Source organism: Echinops telfairi, unplaced genomic scaffold (genome assembly GCF_000313985.2).
Source record: "Echinops telfairi isolate 266 unplaced genomic scaffold, ASM31398v2 ScPeMD7_7469;HRSCAF=8507_0, whole genome shotgun sequence".
NCBI lineage: Eukaryota > Metazoa > Chordata > Mammalia > Afrosoricida > Tenrecidae > Echinops > Echinops telfairi.
The window spans coordinates 61,768,986-61,789,230 of NW_022111372.1; the positions used below are offsets into that span (position 1 = coordinate 61,768,986).

Genomic DNA, 20,245 nt, shown 5'->3' on the forward strand with positions numbered 1-20,245 from the left:
AATCTAAAATTGAATCGGGGAGCTTCTTTCTCAAAGTATAGATCCTTGTTACTTCCTCTTCAAAAGAGGCATACCTAAAAGGTTATTGATTCGGTTCTGAAGGACACAGTGTTGATTCTGGAGGAAGCCCTTGCTGGGTACAAGTGTGAGAAATTAATGATGGCTTTGTAAGTGTCCATGCTGCGGTGTGGAACCAGTGGGGCAACTGTCAATCTATATGATAATACATTCCCAAACTTCATAAAACCAGTGATGTGAAAAGGCATTGATTTCTTTGTGAGCTAAACAGAATTTGTCAGAGAGAAAGAGCAAGAAGTTTGCTGAAGTTAACACCTCGGCTTGTAGAGACGCTTGCGCCTTACTTTTTATTTGCTTAAAGAGTTCAGGATGTGACATGTGAAATTTCTTATTTCTATTTCTAGCCCCAAATGAGAGTACAACATGCATTATGTACATCTTTTGAATGTGTGGAATATTGAAAAAAACACACATTTAAATGAGAAGAGGAAATGCATTCTACTTGAACACTTGGAAGTAAATATCAATCGCCTAACCTGAACTCTGGCTTTGGTACCTCCTCTGCGCTCCACCATACACGGATACACAGATAGCTGCTTGGTGCTTCTCAGAGTATTTACCTTTATCTAATTCCGACTGCTTTATCACTCGCATCACAGGATAATTTGACACACTGTGTGTAAGCTATGTTCTCATTTGCACATATGGGAGTTGTATAGACTACTCCAGGGTGAAAACTCTTTAAACAGGAATGTCAAGTACAATTGGAAAGAAGTGACTGCCACTTGTCTACCAAAGACATTGTTAATTATAAAATTCTCCCATCCATCAGTTCATGCTAAAGCCAAAGGAAATGTGTCCCACACCCTCCCTTCACTAGAAGCCTCCCTTTGTTAGTTGAGTTTTGGGGATGCATAGAGCTAAACAGAGGGTGAGAGTTAGAGATTGTAGAAGTTACCTATCAATCACCAGTTTCCTCTCTAAATGATGACCATGAAACTCATACCAAGCAAGGAAGATTGCCTAAAACAACTTGCTTAAAATACGCTGTGATTTCTTGGATTATATGTGACTTTATTTATTAAGCTATCAAACTGCTTCTATTTAAAAAGTAACCGACACACTCTAAGCTGAAAAAGGACATCAGTAAATGGATTCAACATATGCCTTTATGAAAAGTTCTAAAAAGTAATTTCCTATCACATAAGTACTTTTGAGTGTTGAATGTGCCAAGCGTCAGAATTTTGTTAAAATTCAAAGGAGTCAAGTACCAATTTTTTTCCCCTTTGAGAGTACACCTTGATTAGCTACATGAACGGAGGCATAAGTCAGACATATCCCCGTGTCCCCACCATAGAATACATTATTTCAGAATTAAACATAAATTTAAATGCAACAAAGTGACATCTTTCTGAATATGCGCAACTTACCCAGGAAATGATGTGTTTCAACACAGTTTAGAGATTAAGTGATTTAGCTATGCTTTTGCATTCACAACAAGCTGTCAGCCTGCAAATTTCTTTTTCTCTCCTGAATGTAAGAAAATACTTAAGGCTGCTCCAGCAGAAGTTTATAATATTTTATATAAACAGTCTTAACTGATCTATTTGTAAACATTTCAATGGTAATTCTTTTAGCAAATCCACAATATATTCATACCAAACCACATAGCGTTTGGTGTTTTCCTCATAAACGAGCTGTACCTAATGCAATTTATCCTGTTTCTTTTTTTTCAAATAATGCTTTTGACTAAGTACACGTCTGAGTCCCTAAAAAGTGCACAAATAAGCACCTTATCTCTTTAATGATTTGCTTGGGCTTCTTCTCTCTATTTATTGCTTAATGATCGGAAGCATTTAATTTTCAAAGATTCATTAAAACCCACCTACAAAGCAGATGGATAAGCAACAGTGATTACTGATAGAAGATGCAGAAAGCCATTAACCTACATAGGTACCTAGGGACAAAGTAAACATATAAGAAAACATTTTTTAAGACAAGTCTCTTCCTATTTGTCATTATTAAACTCCAGAGCATCTGTCCCTAGTTTGATCTTCAATACGGATATGAGGCATTGCCGCCTGGAAATGAAAGTCTGAGATAAGGTAGGGTTCTTAAGAGATCTTCATGAAAAAAAATAACCCGGTTTCCATTTACTGGGAAGGGGAAATCAATACAAAGACCTAGAAACTTGTGGCGAGAGGACATTTCTAGGTATAGGTCATAGTTTATCAAGTTGCCTCTTTTGCAATGTAATTTACTTGCTAATAAGACCCACAGCCTCTACCTGGAATGCTGTGTTATCATCAAACTCTGATTTTAAAATTCTCTTCTTGTGTGCTTGAGATTGCTGGCTTATTTCCACTACCACCTGCCACCACCACTCCCCCCTCCCTTCGCCCCCCTGCCAGCTCCGAGTAGGTGGACTAGGTAGATTCAAAAGAAAATGAATAGTCTTATGTGCGTCTTATATTGAACAACAAAAACAAACAAAACACAAATCCCAAACCCCGCATTAGGCAGTGCGCAGAACATGAAAAGGTATTTAAGGAGCAGGCCTACCGTTCTCCTCATCCGATTTATTTTCGTTGTCCGAATCGGTCAGGGTAAGGGCTGAGTTCTCCCGACTGGACAGGCCGGAACTGCGCCGAGACTTCACCCCTCTGCCCCACAGTCGGATGGCGTGCTCTGGAGACAGCCCCGCCTCCGTGTCCGAGTCGCCGTCCGACCCTGCGCTCAGGGAGTAGCCCTGGTGCAGCATCCCCAGGTCCGAGCAGTAGCCACCACGGTGTGGAGAGGGCTCACAGAGCCCCAGTTCCGCCAGGGTGAAGTTCGTTCCTAGGGCAAGGTCAAAAAGGGACAACTTTAAATTGGGGAGACATTTCATGTAGTTAAAAAATATGCTTACCAAAAAAGCAAGCACATTCCCCATTCAACAGATACATCGAATTCGCCCTGGCACACAGGAATAGATCCCGGGCAAGAATATTCAGGATATTGGAATAAATCTGAGCAGTCTGTATTCTGTCTAGGCCAGAAATTCATCTTACTTGTTCACTTTTTTTTATTGGGGAAGTGGGGGGTTAGTGATTGTGCTCAGATTTACCAGTGCCAAAAATGCTGAAAACTTTGAAATAAAATCTGTGCTGCTTGTCCTAGGAAGGAGACTAATTTTACACGCAAGCCATTTAGGCACCTCCTTGTTATCTCGGGAGTGCCACAGGCTTATTACAATAGCAAGTATTTACCAAGGAGTCACTCTGCTGCAGGCACTCCCCTGATTATTTACATATTTTATTTGACAAGCATGTTCTGAACATGACGCCAGTACTGTCATCGTGCCATCGGTGATGAAACTAAGGCACACCTGGATTGCAGACTGCCGCACAATCTGGCTCTGCCCTCATTCTCATCCCTCGCCAGCCTGACTTCAGGTCTCACCAGCCTAACCACACTGGTCAAAGTCTACCCGGGGACCAGGCCTAACTTTCTACTGTTAAGTCTCTCGTTGGTGGCAAGCCCCTTACATCGTTCATTCTAAATGGTCACATTTGCAAAATGTCAGCAACAATCTTGAAAGTCCCTCTTTGGATCACTGGAGTGTCGTACCATACATGGGGTCACAGACCCAATGACTCTGTAGGAGGAGGATGAAGACTGCTTGCTGCCTTAAGACGGACAGACAATGTAATCCAAAGGGGGCAGGCAGATCTACTCTCTCCTATAGGGTCACTAGTAATTAGAATCAACTCAACAGCAGCGGTCTGTTTTTTGTTTGGAATGTAGTGTGTCATGTCAATCTAAGTCAGTAGTCTATGAATGAAGAATTTGCCCTTCCATTTTTTAAGGTTACCAAACAATTTCTCTTTGGCAGCACAATTGAAAATCACAAGTAGGTTTCACCTGCAGACAGTGGCTGTGTGCACCTGGGGGAAGTGTAGATATAAGTGCATGCTTTGATGGGAAACATAATAGAATAGGCATTTATTTTAAATTTATATGACTGTGGGAAATATTGGGCTAGGTACATGATGTGATTTACCATGTTTAAAATCTCATAATCGCACAACAGTTTAACTGTTAGAAGCACCAGTTTTAAATGAATGGACTGGGATGCAGATAGGTTAAATACTTTATCCAAGATCACAGCTTTATTCAGGGCTCACTCTAGCACTATAAGGCTCACTCTAGCACTATCAAGCCCAAGCTCTTTCTGCAATGTCAAGTGGCCAGACACAGACCCAACCTGGCAAAATTTTTGCACAGGAAATGTTCTATTCATCTGTGTGCTTTACTGTATTTATTCATAAAGATATTCTAATGCAAAGAACCAATGCAAGTTAGATGAAATATTTTGACCCAGTCTATATATTAATGTATGAAAAGGGATTTCTGTTGCCTTTAACTACCTTTTGGACAATGGAAAATAATAAATAAAGTACGTAATTATATGTAATAAGGGAAGAAAATATTATTAAAAAGCACCAAAGCCTGAGGAATATTTCATTTTTATATATTTCCTACATTATGGTCATTCGTTATCAGACAGGTCTTCAAACTCATAATATAACCCAAAACTCTGTGATACATCCATACTTGACACCTATTCTTAGCTTTTATCTCAAAAAGCATCAGGGGACCATTTGTATTGGGCTACTGTTTTAATTTGTGATGGGACGTCTATTTTTATCTCATTTGTCTGCCTGTTTGTCATGTTGTGATGGCTTCATGTTGCTATGATTCTGGACACTGTGCTACCAGTATTCAAATACCTATGAAGAGAAGGTTTCAGAGAAACTTCTAGGCCAGGCATAAGGCATACTGGGAAGAAAATCCTGACAATCTACTTCCAACAAAAAAACAAAAACAGAAACACTGTCCAGTGAAAAGTTGAAATGTGCAGTGAAAACAGACCACTGTCTGATACAATGCTGAAAGCTGAGCCACTGCAGAGGGAAGGCGGAGTGTTAAAATACAACTGAGGAAGGGCTGTCTCCTCTAAACAGAATGATCTTAACAAGGTGAATGGAGCAAAGCTTCAGGGTCTTCCTTTGCTGATGGAGCATTGCTGAAAATGAGATAAAAGAGCTGAAATCATCCATTAATAACTGGGAAATAAACGGTACCAGCTATGAATCAAAGAAAACTAGAAGATATAAAAATGGAAATGGAACACATGAAGTTCAATGTCCTATGCCGTAGGAATGCTATATTGAATTTCACACACAGATGGTCTTTGATGTCAAGAATGACCAATTAAAAGAATAGTATTATATCCACTATCTAAAAAAATAATTAAAAAGTCTTTTTAAAAATACAATGCTTTCTGTCTACATACCCATAAGAAAGACCATTAAATGTAACTACTAGTCAAGTTTATACATCAGCCAATAAGGCCAAAGATGAAGTTGAAGATTTCTTTTACCAACTTCTGACATCTGAAAGTGATCAAACATACATTGACATTCAATATGTATTGATAACTGTTAGTGATTGGAATGCCAAAATTGGATAAAAAGAAGTATTCATAGTTGGACTATATCTCCTTGATAACAGAAATGGAGGGAAAAAACCCTAAAGATTACATGAGAGAATTTTACAAGCTAAATTATATATTCAATGCAAATATACTATTTCAAAAGCATAAACAATGATTATGCACAGGAGTTCATTGAATGGAGTGCACAGCAATCAAATCAACTATATCTATGGGAAGAAATACTACAGAATCTCAGTATGATCAGTCAGAACCAGGCCAACAGCTGATTGCAGAATGGACCATACATTTCTCATGTGCAAGAGAATTAAAACATTCACAAAAGGCGAAGTTTGACCTTGAGTATGTCCCACCTGAAATTAGAAACATCTTTTTTAATTTAAAAAATAATTTTATTGGTGGCTCATACAGCTCTAGAAAACATCTTAAGAATGTTTTCTTGACACTTTGAAGATTGATGAGTGTACACCAGACAAGTTGTGGGACCAAATAGGGCCAGAGTACATAAATAAAGTAAAAGGTTATTACAAATACAGTAAAGAAAAAAGAGAACAAAATGGATGTTAGAAGAAAAGCTGAAACTTGCTCTTAAACATTGAGTTTTGACGCAAGTAAAACAAACCCAAGTGACTTGGCTTGTTCTTTTACAGTTAAGGCTAATGGAAGACATCAGGAAGTAGGAGTTGGACAGAAAATTTCAAAAGGGGGACTTGAGAAGTAAAGTATCACAATGAAATGTGCAGAGACCTGGGGCTAGGAAACATAAAGGAAAGAATGCACTCATTTCTCAAGTTAACAGAACTAACAATTGAAATACAGAAGGATTCTATTGGCAAAACGAGAAATACAGAGTCACTGTACCAAAAAGAATTGATTGACATGCAACTAAATGAGGAGGTAGTTTATGATAAACAATTGATCATACTGTGGAAACTGCACTCGGGGCATTAGCAAAAGGCAAGGCTGTAGGAATTGACAGAATATCAACGCCCTTCACACCCACTCAGGCCTGGACCACCCTGAGAAAATTCTCTATAGCCACTCATCCCATGCCAAGCCCCTGATTTCCAGGCCATTGTAGAATCTAAACATTACAGCCATCCCAAGCACACAGCCAGGTGAAGTCACTGGCCTACAGGCACTGACTGTAACTACTCAACTGATTCTCACCCTGTGTTTCTAGTTCAAGTCCTGAATCCACCTATGCTTCCCCCGCTTCTTCTGTGAGCACATCTTTCTCTCCTCAGACACTAGACACAACCCTGCTGGGCAAAGTTTAGACCCCAAACACCAATAGCTTTTCCTTTTTTCTTTTCTCCCCACCCCCCTCCTTTAGTTCTTTTCCTTTTCCTTTAGTATCTTTCTCTTCAAGACAAAAGCTTTTACTACTTTTATAATTGTTTTTCAACTAGTATCATCCTTTCTCTCAACCCTTTGAAAATAAGGATTTTTTTTCTACAATCCCCAAATTCACACTACTTGATCTTTTTTGTCCTCTCACCTCTATTACTTTCCTTTTCATTATTTGTATCTTTCCCATATCTTCTACTCTACTCTTCCTTCCTTGCTATCTGTTTGAAGTGTCTAGTGCTCCTCTATTATACCATTCAACAGAGCTAACTACCCCCACACAATCCAATCTCCCTGTCACCCCGAACAGCTACACCAAGATGCCAATGAAACAACAGAAAATAGTGCTCTATACACACACACACCAAAAACAACAAGCACAACAGACAGGAACAAATAAACAACCCAGACCTAAAAGAAATGACTGAAACTGAACAAGATATGTAATAATTATTGGAAAAAATAATTCAGAAGATTGATGATTGCACATGTGCAACAGATGAAGAAAAAGTATGAGAGAGAAAAAAAGGGAAAAATAGAAATGCTATTTCATTACAGACATTACAAGAAGAACTAAGAGAAACTCATGAGTCAAATGCTATGCTAACAGAATTATAAACACTATAAAAGAACAGCTCAAAGGTTTTGTTATATTGTGTTATTTTTCTCGTGTGTTTAAAGAAATTTAACATAATTGTCCTTCATTTGAACGAAGTTGGACACAATCTAGAACAATCTACAACTTAAGGAAATGCCAGAAGATAAAGAAATGAAATGATCCACAAGACACTAGTCTAAGAACTCCTGGAAGAAAATTTCCTAACTACATAAAAGATGAAAAAGATTATCGAGGAAACTGACAGAACCCCAATCAGGATGGGTCCCAAAAGAAAAAGAGACAATATATTGAAGTCTAACTGCCAAAGTAAAGACAAGGAAATGATTGTGAGAGCAGCCAGAGAAAAATGAACAATCACAAATAAAAAGGCTGAAATTAGAATAAGCTTGACATTTTCAGCAGAAATCCTGCAGGCACTAAGACAATGGAGTGACATATAGAAAGTCTTGAAAGAAAATAGCACAATACAATACCTTTGGGACACAGCAGAAGCAGTCATCGGAGATCAATTTATAACTATCAGCACACATTTGAAAAAGGTGGAGAAGTCCAAAATCAACACTCAAGACAACACCGTCAACAACTGGAACTAGGACAACAATATAAACCATTTACCCAAAGAAGAAAATAAACAATAGATGATCAGAGCAGAATAAGACAAACTGGAAGACAAAAACAATGTAAACATTAGGATGGGAAGTTGGTCCCTTGATAGGATTAACAAATTGACAGATTGCTGGCAAACTTAACAAAGGGAAAGAAAGAAAAGATGCAAATACTTCGAATTAGAAATGGAAAAAGGTGACTTCACAACAACTCTAAATGAAATAAAATTAGTAATAGCATGCAACTATAACAGATGGCACTCCAACAAGTTTGATAGACTAGAACAATGGACAAATTCATAGAAATACACCATGCACACAAATGTACTCAGACAGATGTAGGAAATATCTACAGACCATTAGCAAGGGAATGAATACTGACGGTCATCAAAAAACTTCCAATCCAAAAACCTCAAGACTAGATGGCTTCACAGAGGAGTTATAACTTTAGAGCTGCCATAATACTGCACACACTATTTCAGAATATAGAGTACAAAAAATCCCAAATTAATTATATGAAATGTGTATAACTGTGATACCAAAGCCAAGCAGACACTCCTATAGTGATATAAAGATATTGTTCTATAAACCAGTATCACTCGTAAAAATAGACATAAAAATCCTCAACAAAATTCTGACTGATAGAAATCAACAACATCTCAAAAATAATTCACCATGATCAAGTGGCTTTTATACCAGGGATGCAAGGATGGTTCAACATTAGAAAAACAATTAATATAATCTGCCATATAAAAAGGCAAAAAATAAGAACCACATGATCATATGATGCATAAAATGAAGAAAAGGCATCTTACAATATCCAATATCGAATTATGATTAAAAATACCAACCAAATAGCAATAGAAGAGGGGTTCCTTAACATAATAAAGGCTGTATAAGATTAATCAACAATAAATACCAGTAAACAGCAATAAACATGTTCAATGGGGAAAAACTAAAAACATTTTCCCTGAAAATGGGAAGCAGACAAAGAGGACCCCCATTGCCACTCTTACCTCACATCTTGCTGCAAACCTTAGCCAGAACTGGGGGACAGGTAAAATGAAATCAAGAGAAAACAATTGGGCAAAGAAGACCTAGAATTCTTTCTATTTGAAGATGATATGATTCTATGTAGCAATAACTCAAAAAATAAAAGATTATTGGAAACAATAAAAGGATTTGGCAAAGTAGTAGGATACAAGATTAACAAGCAGAAAACCATTGGATTCCTGTATCCCACAAAAGAGAGTTCTAAACAGGACATTAAGAAAGAAATAGCATTGACAGTAGCTACAACTGATAAAATTTTCAATAATCTTAAACAGAGAAAAAATATATACCTGTACAAAGAACCCTACAGAGCACTCAAAGGGAAGCAAAAAGAGGCTATGTAAGTGGAAGAGTACCTCCATGGATACTCCACGCTCATAGATCGGCAGGTTTAATATTGTGAGAATGTCATTACTACCTAAAGCAATCTATAGATAAAATGCAATTCCAATCCCAATCCCAACTTCATCCTTTAAATCAATGAGAAACTAATTACCAACTTCATATGGAGAGGGAATAGACCTCTGGTAAGCAATAACTCCTTAAGAAGAAGAACCACTGAGGAGGCTTTGCACTACCCATTGTCAAACCTCCCTATACAGCCGCAATGGTTTAAATAGCCTAGTATTGGTACAATGGCAGATATATTGACAGATGGAATAGAAAACTCAGAAGCAAATGCATCCCTCCACAGGCAACTGATCTTCTACAAAGTACCAAAAATGATCAAAATGGAATAGGGACAACCTCTTCAACTAATGGTGCTGGGAAAAGTGAATCTTCATATTCAGAAGAATGAAACAGGACTCATACCTCTCCTTAGCCACAAAAACAAGCTCAAGATGGATTAAAGAATTAAATGTAAACCCCAGAGCTAAAAGGGTCATCAATGGGAAAATTGGGACAGACTGAATGGTCCTATTGCAAGGCACACACAGATTACCAAGTACAATAAAGGAAGCAAACATATTGGAAGACAAAAGAGACGACAGGAACCTAACAAAAATAAAAGACATATGTACATCAAGAGATTTCATTGAAAGAGTAAAAGAAGAGCAAGCAGACTACGAAAATTATTTTAGCAATGACACAATGAACAAGGGTCTAATTGCCAAAATCTATAAAATTCCATAGCACATTAATAACAAATTGCCCAATTTAAAATTGGGAAAAAAGATATAAATACAGTTCACCAAAAATAACACTCAAAAAGTTAACAAACACAAGCAAAAACATTGAAAATCGCCAGCCATCCAGGAGATGCAAATAAAAACTACAAAGAGATCTCACCTTATACCCACAACGGTAACATAATTCACAGAAACAACAACAAAAGCACTAAATGCTAGAGAAGATGTGAAGAGATTAGAACTATCATGGTGGACTTACAAAAATGCACAGCTGTTTTGGATAGCAATATAGCTCTACCTAAGACAATTGGGAATAAAAATCCCATTTACCCAGCAGTACCACTCCTAAGAATATCTCCCACAGAAGTAAGAGACAGAAGACGAACAGATGTACGTTCTCCCAGGTTCATTGCCTCACAATTCACAATAGCCAGAAGCTGAAAAGAGTCCTAAAACCCATAAATAGAAAAATTGATATACAAACTTTCTATATACACAAAATGGAATATTATGCATCTTTTGAAAAACAGTGATGGAACAATGAAGCACCCAAGACACGGATGAAACTGGAATCCATTATGCTTAGTGAAATTAGCCAATTGCCAAAGAACGACTGTTATGAGACTGCTACTATCCGTATCAACACCAAGAGGAAAACAGGCGTCGGCTCTGTCTCAAGTCTTCTAACCTTGTATTCTAGTTGCCCAGACAAATAGGGGCCTGCCTCATGACCCACACACAGCTCCCTTATTGGTAAATCTTCAAAACAACTTCCACTGAGGATGCTTCACCTCCACTGGGTCAGTTTCCCATGATTCAGAGAGAGGGAGACCAACCAGTTCCTGCCTTATAACATTATTCTTCAGTTATTCATTTTAATATGCCTACAAAAGGGACTAGGGAACCTTACTGGAACCCCAAGTCAATAGCGACAGAGCATGCATGTGTCAGAGAAGGCACTTCAGTCAGTGCATAAACCTAGCGGGCAGCACCACTAGAGGCACTTTTGACCCGGTTCATATTCAGCCTTTGGTGATCCAGGCTGTGTACTATAGACAACCAGACATTTAGATTCGGTCCTCTCAAGGCACACAATATCCTTTATGGACTACACCAGAAGGATATGATTTGGAACTCCCAAGAACTGAACTGGACTTCACCTTCAACATACCAGTAGCTATAAATTATCAAGGAGTCACGAAGGTTGTAGGGGAGGGGGTGGGGGGGAAGAGGAGCTGATTATAAGGGCTCTAATAGTAAATGTTTGGAAAATGATCATGGCAATAAATGTAATAATATGTTTGATAGAATTGATGTATGGATTGTTATAAAAGCTGTAAGAGCCCCAAATAAAATGTATCTTTAAAAAAATTAAATAGATAGCTTTGGGGAGAGAAAATCATGCCAGTAGTAAAATAAAGAAACGGAAACATTCCCATGAACCTAAGGTTGAAGTGCCCCAGTGTGAAGGTGGTTTTGCCCTTTTGTGAGATGTGTAGCCCCGTTCTGCCTTTGTGAATGGCATTCTTGAAAGGTTTGCCTTATCTCCAACCCTCATTGTTAGTGTAAACATTGTCCAGTCACCTAAATTGTTAATCTGTACAAATCAACCATCTATGTCTTTTGACCTACAAAACTTTCCTATTCATGAATACTTTCTTTCTCTTGGCAGTGTTTTAAATACTATACCATTTAGCTAAATTAAAGGTAATATCAACAGAACTATCATATGCCCCATGGAGTTAACAAAATGTCCTTCAACAAAATAATAATGTGTCTCCAAAGTGAACCAGGACATCTATAAACCACAGATATGTGAATTGATTTTAAGCTTGCTCTTAATGGTGGCTCTAATCTTAAATTTAACATTCTCCTATTTTATCTTTAGAATTCAGATTGTTTTCCTGCACAAGTTCATGAAATATATTGTCTCATCATTCTCCAAACCAAATGAAAGTGAACAAGTTTTACTCCATATATGAGAATCTTCAGCTATACAATACCATGTGAAAATGAACGGGACGTGTGTATTAAATTCCTGAAGTTTTCCTACATTAGGTCCATCCTGTTATCTAGAACTTGGTTCCCAGGCTTCTGGGGGAAGAAACACATCCCAGGGCCTCAAACACTGTGTGAAGAAAGGCGAGCTCTGGGTACAGGATTCCATTTCCATTCCCAACCAGGAACTGCCGCGAACAGGCTGTAAGCCAAGGATGTGCAGCGTCATGGGATAAACACGGAGCTCCTCCTTTTATTCTTAAATATACATGATGATAAATTAAAAATACTACTTTTATGTTAAAACAAACTTCAGATTATAACTCTTGATCAGGAAAATTTGCAGACATTTCAAAAGCAGTGCCTAAACTTTCTAAAAATTACACCTTAAGAGTTTCAACGTAATGCTTAGACTAGAACCCCCAAAACCTAAAGAAAGCAGTATTGTGAAGCAATGCTGGAAGTTGTGATTGGATTCACGGGAAGAAGGTAGAGGAGTAACTGGACAGCGGTTCACGGAAAGGAAATGTTCCATTAACAACAAAATAATGCTTCCCCAGAAAACTACCCTCTAAACTCTGCTTTTCATTTTGTAGTAGGACTATATCTCCCCAGACCCATCTTTTCCCTTAGTTTCTAGTTCAGCATCTTTTTACCATCCACTAACTCTAAGAAATAGGAACCTCATTCCAGGACCTTAGGCAGATACCAGAACAAATCTTTCTTTGGTTTACTTGCTCAACATATGCTGGTGAACTCTCTACACAGAAGAAAGGAAAACTGATCTGCCATTTACTAAATCATTCAACAAATATTTATTGTTATTATTTCTGTGCTAGCATTGGGAATACAACAGTGAATGTAATAAAACATACAGTTTGACATTTACAGTCCAGTTGGGACAGAGGCATTATTCAAAGAATTACATAAACAATGCACAGTCTACACAGTGGTAAATACAATATAGAAAGGACAAGGATCCATGAAAGGTCATCTCTAGTGGTCCAATCCATTACCGTTCACAGCCTGTTCTTGGGATAATCATTTGGTGGTAGCCTGCATATGTTGAAGGACTGGGAGGTTACTACTTGACGGTCTTCAGTTTTCCATTATCCATAACCAGTTTCCCTAAACATTTCACTATCTGAATTGATTTTTCATATATCAAAACCCAAAATTGATTTTCATTCATATTCATGTAGTTCATCTCACAGCATGAAGCCCTACATTACACACTGCTGCTCAGAATGTAAAATATTACCAGGAGATTTTAATACTATGTCAACTTATCATTTTCCACTTTGCTCATTCATGTAAGACTGATTTTGATCTAATTTATGTTGCATAATTGCGGTATGTATGTTCAAGCCCAGGATAGGTGTGAATGGGAAAACGAGAAGACTGCTGCTCTCAGGGTCCGTTGAGTCCGTTCCGGACGCATAGTGACCCTGTGTGCAAGTAGAACTGGCCCCGAAGTTGTACATGGCTGTCAGATGTACGGAAGCCGAGTGAGATCTTTCTACTTTGCAGCATCTGAGTAGGGTCGAAGCCACATTATCATGGTGAGTAGCCCAGTACTTAACCACTGTGCCACCAAGGCTCCTGGAGAGAAGACCACTTCTGGAATTCTCTAAACCACAATTTCTAGTAGAAAATGCTCCTGCATCACTTCTTTCTTATCTTGAGGAAACGCAGAGAAAGCAGTCACTGCCAATACCTGATGAGCACTTTTGTAACCAACTTTTGCCTACCCCCTCCAGAACATCACTGATTAAAGTGAGGTGGGCCGTGTCAAGCGCACTTTCCTCTCAGGTATGTGTTTCCATGGGGGTCGTCAGTCAATGTCTTAATGTGGCCCCTGCATTTAGCTGTCAAGGCCAGAATTAATATTTCTAAGCATGAATAATTACACAAAACCTGGGATATTTCTATCATGTATTTTCAGTTTAATTTAAAATGTGGGCAAAGAATGTTAAGGGATAAAATAATGTTATGTGATTATTGTTTGCAAACACGTCTTTTAGAAAGAAGAGATTCTTTATACATCTTTTTTCCCCCTTGCTTTTAAGCTCTACCTCCGCACCCCCCACCCCCATAATAACCTATCGTATAAACCAAATTCTTACCACAATCTTCTTGGAGATAAATTTTGCAATAGATACAAAGATTCATTAAAATGTTCCCATCCTTTGACCCATAATTCTATTTGAGAAGATAGGTTTAAGGTAAGAGTGAGGGAACCCATGGTACTGCATAGTAATCATGGCTTTATCTTCTAAGTTTTCACCAATGGCTCACACTTTGAAATAACCTTTAACTAAAAGAAGCACATATGTAGCTAAGTCAGAATTATCATGTCATGGTAATACCAAAGAATACAAATAGCACTGAAAATGTCAGCATTTGCACAGATTTTCTGCTACGAGGGCATGGAAGATGAACATTAACAGTACGAATGGGAAAGTGCAGCATAGAAAACTTGCATGATCAAAATCGCTACTGTTTGAGATTTACACAGTAAAGCAAAAGTTGTTACAACCACAAATGGTCTTTAATGAACAGATATAAAAGTAACCCTTCCCAACGCTGCCAACTGACTACTAGTATCTGTCCTTATATTAATCGCTGTGTTAATGTCAATTTCATCATTTCAGACATCAGAAAGTAATATGGTTAAAATTCAAGTTAAAATTTCAAAGTCTGTGAAGCTATAGCTTTTCCTTCATCAATGAAAAGCATGATGCAAAAAAAGAAGTATGACACGAGAACAATGGAGCTATCAGCAAGGCCATAGAATAAGGAAAATCTAGCAAAATTGGATCAGCTAACCAGAGAAAATAGAAAGAGATGCTGGCCTGATTGATACTTAAAAGATGCTTGATAGACTTCTGGCTCCTGACCAATGTGGATCCACCACCAGGGTCATTAGAACAAAACCCCAGGCGGCATAGGGAACTGCTAACCGCAAGGTCAGCACTGCAAACCCACCAGCTGCTCCCCAGAAGAAAGAGGAGGCTGACTGCTCCCAGAAAGACTGACAGTCTCTGAAACCCGACCGACCAACTCCAATCTGTCTGACAAGGTCACTATGAATCAGAACCAACTGGATGGTGATGGGTTTGGTTATTTGGCTTGGTTATTAGAAGCCTTTACTTTAGGGGAGGGTAAGGAAGTAACCTTTTCCCTGCCAACCAGGATGGTATCTACAAAGGGCTAGTGGCGCTAGTGTGAAATCACACTTCTGCTAGTCTAAAGTCGCACTTCTTTCCAATTGGACAAAAACAAGCCTATGTATGATCCACAGCCCCAAAGTCAAGGTAGGCCAAGTGGGGAACCAATGCTTTTATCATGACATCCACAGTCCTCTTTTCTTCCTGGTACATGGTCAGAGGAGACTTGCTAAAACAGAATATTTAAATAGTATCTAAAGTTTCTAAACATAACACTTAATATAGCCAGTATATATATATACTTTCATCACACAAAGAACATGAAAAATCTGAACTTGAATGAGAAAAGATAATCATTTAAACAAGAGGTTAATGAGAAGCCCTTAGGGAGGTATAATGAAACCATCAAATTTTTTATTAAAAAAATGTATTCTGTCATCATGCTGACAAATGCAAACTAAATGATTAATATTGTATCCTCATACAGTTTTGCCATAAGATGTTTATTACCCCCTCATAAAATTATGTTGTTATATTATCCTTTTGAATGATTATTTCATACTTGAAATAATAAATATTAAACATAAGACCGACTATGCTCTGTATGATCAGTTATATTTTTAAGTAAAATTTTCATCATTTATTTTGACTAGTAAATATGAAATCTTGGGTATTTCAAATCATCACCGAGTTCTGAAGTGTCCCTTTTCTGGGATCATGTATCCTAAGACAATGACAACTTCCTATAAACAAAGATGGGCTACTTTTTCTTAAGCAAATCTTAAAGTCTACATTTTAAGGTCAGAAATGAATATGACCTCTCAGCTTTTCTAGCAATTGTTTAAGGAAGAGACATAAACTACAATGCATATCGGGGATTTTTTTGGTCACAATAATTGAAATAAGTTGACCTAAAATCTTTTGCATTTACCAAATATGTTCAAGAAAAAAATTGGAAATTTTAAATAGTAAAGCAAAACTTTTATTTCTCTGTGAATATCCAAAATATGTCAGCTAGGTGTTAGTTCTAATTTACTTGTTGAATAATTGTAGATACTCTATGAGCTAGCTCAATAACATATCCAAAAGAACTATCAACTATAGGTAAAGCATAATTTTCAATCAAATTTTAGAAATTGTGTGTTTGTTCATGCTTGGATCACATTTCTGAATGTCACCTAAGGAACTATGTATGAATTATTCTTATGTTTTTTGCAAATGTATATTAAAGTACTTCATGTTGACTCCCTCTAATGCCCTTCTAAAGTTCATGTCGTTTTATACATTCAAATATTTCCCCAAATGTTAACAAACTGTTCACCGAAAATCCTGTTGTTTAAAGCTACAGAATAGGTATACATGTATTATTATTCATGAAGCGCTAATACAAATATGTATATTTTAAAAGTGCATTTTAAAAATCATGCTTTTTCTATTTCTCTGATTTTTGCTCTTTTCTTGCTTCTTCTATTTTGTCTTCTTATTTTAGATATTATTTGCTGAATTTTTTCTAGCAATTAAGACAGAATTTTTGATTGCTGATTTAAAATTTAACCTTTCTTTTTTTCTTGAATAAATATTCTAATATGTAAATTAACCTGTAGATATTTCTTTAGTAGAATCTCATTGACATGGTGTACACTCTGCATAATTAAACTGTAAATATTATTTCATTTTTTTCCCTTTTCTTTGACCCATGGGTCTTAGTTTTGTCTACATTATTCTTATTTATATCTAATATAAGTACTGTTTGAACAGGAATAAAAACGTCTTTACTATTTAAATCTTAAAATTTACAGAGATATATATTTGTACGTAGCCCATCTTGATGAATTAGCCCCTGATACATCGTGTATATTCTACAAATGCTGTGTACGTGGTTCTCTATATGTATCTATTAGGTCAAAGTGGTAGGCATTGCTTGGTCAAATGTTCGTCTTATTACTTTCTTCTAACTGAGGGAAGGTTAATCTGTAACAATTATAGGTTTCTCTTCCTTTACTCTTGTTAGTTTTCCTATATTTTTTGAAACTTTGTGATTAGGTTCATCCACATTTATGTTTCCTTGATAAATTGATACATTTCTTAATTTCAAATGTCCAATTTTTGGATGGTAATACTAATGATTTTTAAGATTTATTCCCTGACATTAAAGAGCCATGCTAAATTTTCATGTTTCTATTTGCAGGGTACTTATGTATATATTTTTCTTTCACTAATTTTATTTTCCTATGTCTCTGAATTCATATCTATGTCTTTTGTATACACCATAAGCTTGGTATTTTATGTTTAATTTATTTTAAAATCTCTGCCATTTAATTGGATGATTATCTTCTTTATGTTTAAAGTAACTCTTGGTTACTTCCAAACATATCTGTATTGGAAGAAGTAAGGTCAGAGTGTCCCTCAGAGGCAAGGATGGTGAGACATCGTCTTACCTCCTTTGGACTTGTTGTCAGGAGAGACCAGTCCCTGGAGAAGGACATCATGTTGGGTGAAGTAGAGGGGCAGGGGGGAAAAGAGGAAGGCCCTCGATGAGGTAGAGTGACACAGAGGCTGCATCAATGGGCTCAGGCCTAGGAACCACCAGGAGGGTGGTGCAGGACCATTCTGCTGTGATATGGTTGCTATGCGCTGGAGCCAACCCTACAGCAGCCTAACAGTTACGGCATTAGCGTGGCTGGGTTTTGCTACTTGTTTCCTATTTATCGCATCTTCTCCTCTTGTTGTTCCTTTAGATGGTTCCTTTCTACATTATTTTGGGTCAGTTGAAATGCTTATTCAACTTCAAAATCTTATTGGCTCCTTAGTTCTATCCCTTCAATTAATGTTAGCGATTTCTCTAACGTTAACAGTATGCATCATTAAGATGCTAGGCTATTTAGTATTTTCTTGAAAAATGCTTTGTCTCCAATTTGTATGAATCATGATTCTTAAGTCTAAAAATGTATTAGTCATTATCTTTTTAAATATTTATTCTTCCATATTTTTTAACACTGTAACCTCTAAAATTCTAATTAGAATAAATACGTTTCATTTTATCCTTATTAATCTCGCTAATATTTTTAGACACTTTTCTTTCCACTCACTCTTCTTTATGTTTCCTGGCTATTTCCTCAGTTTACGTATTCTTTCTTTAACTATGCTAACTCTGGGTAAGTCAAGAAGTATTGCTACTAGGGTTCCAGCCACGCACGCCTAGATTTTTTCCACGAGACATGTTTAAGCACATCTCAACAGATGGTTATCAACAGTTCTCTCAGTAATACTCTTATCTTAGTCTCATTAATGTCTTTTAAAAAAAGAAGATACTTTTTGTACATTGGAAAAAATAATCTTGAGGTCAGGGCAATATCAAATTTTAAACAAAACTCAAATAGACATCTCCCCAAATCATCAAAGCACGACCAAGACCAACACTAATGAAAGCTATTTAATGGAACATAGAGAAAGTGGAGCTTGGGAGGGTCTAATACGATCCAGAGGCCAAGGTTCAATCAAAACCATGGCTTCCAAGGGGGATCCACTGGACCAGGTAATTTCAAGGCCTAATTCTCCGGAGTCTGGGGCTTCTATGTTTTCCAAGGAGTCAAAAATCTTAATAGATTCTGGAAAAGCACAGGCTCATCGTGGGAGTTTATTAGGAAGAAGCTTTAAGAAAAATTGAAAATTGTGATGAGAGTGTTTTTGTTTTTTTTGTTTCTAACACTATGAAAATACACCTGTTCATTCTTCAAAGGTGGTAAGCTTTGTATGGTAAGAATTTCATTGAGAAGTCTTATCCAAGATTTCCTTTTGTTTCCTCAATTCAAAGAACACTTAGAGAACACAATTTTTAGTACCTTGAAGATGTTAAAACTGTGGTTTTAACATAATATAATTCAAATTCTCTAGAAAAGCTGGAGAATGATAGAGCATCCCATTCAGAAATGTGTAGCCTTAGATTGAGGACTTGTTAAGAAATGACAGCTTCATGGGTCATATTTCTGCTTAATAAATGTTGCTATGATTTTGAAGCAATCTTTTTTTCTTATGTTCTTATCTTACTTATCGCATCCATTTAATATTTTTATTTCCACAGTGATATACTTTATAAAATTGTTATGCCCTTTTGAATGTTTCTATTCAGTTTTTCTATTATCTTCTTATATTACCTTTCACATATTATGTATAATTTTTGATAGTATGTGAGGGATAAATTATAATTCTTTAAGACCTTAGGAGTTATTTTAGTATCTGTAGTATCGACAGACAGTAGGTGTATGTAGATGTATACGTGTACATATATGGAGAGAGATATTGACTTAACGCGAGGAATTGGTTCATGAGATCATTGGGGATGACAGAACCAAATTCCATCCATCAGAACAGGCAAAAAATTCTAGCAGTCTTGTGCCAAATGTATATGTCAGGCAGTGAGGAGGCACGAGGAACTCTATTCTAGCAGAATATCCTTTCAGAGTCTGCCGGCAGAATCCTGACAGAGAAACCTCTTTAAGGTCTTCAGTTGATGGGATACGCTCACCCACATTGAAAAGTCTAATTCTATATCATTTGCTCACCACCTCTAAGTTAATATTAGACCAAGCAAATAGTCATCATCACCTCGTCAAACTGACACATAAACTTAACCATCACTCGGGTCAAATCAGTTGTTCCTTGACTGGCGCCAAATCTATGGTGACTAGTTGTTTTCTTTCTTATGTACTTGACTATATTTAGGTTTTGAGCTCATATAAACTATGGTTAATTTTTAACACTCATGAGGGTCTACCTGGAGAGCTCTTACCTCCTGACAAGGTTTA

The 20,245-nt window shown here is 37.0% G+C and overlaps 1 protein-coding gene across 1 annotated transcript in view; it reads right to left on the reverse strand.

The window, feature by feature from the left end:
* TENM2 (teneurin transmembrane protein 2) overlaps positions 1 to 20,245 on the reverse strand; it is a 1,165,990-nt gene that overhangs the window by 1,054,711 nt on the left and 91,034 nt on the right. Inside the window, exon 2 of the mRNA XM_045284698.1 lies at positions 2,581 to 2,856. Coding sequence (XP_045140633.1) covers positions 2,581 to 2,856 — 276 coding nt within the window. The remainder of the gene's footprint in view (positions 1 to 2,580; positions 2,857 to 20,245) is intronic.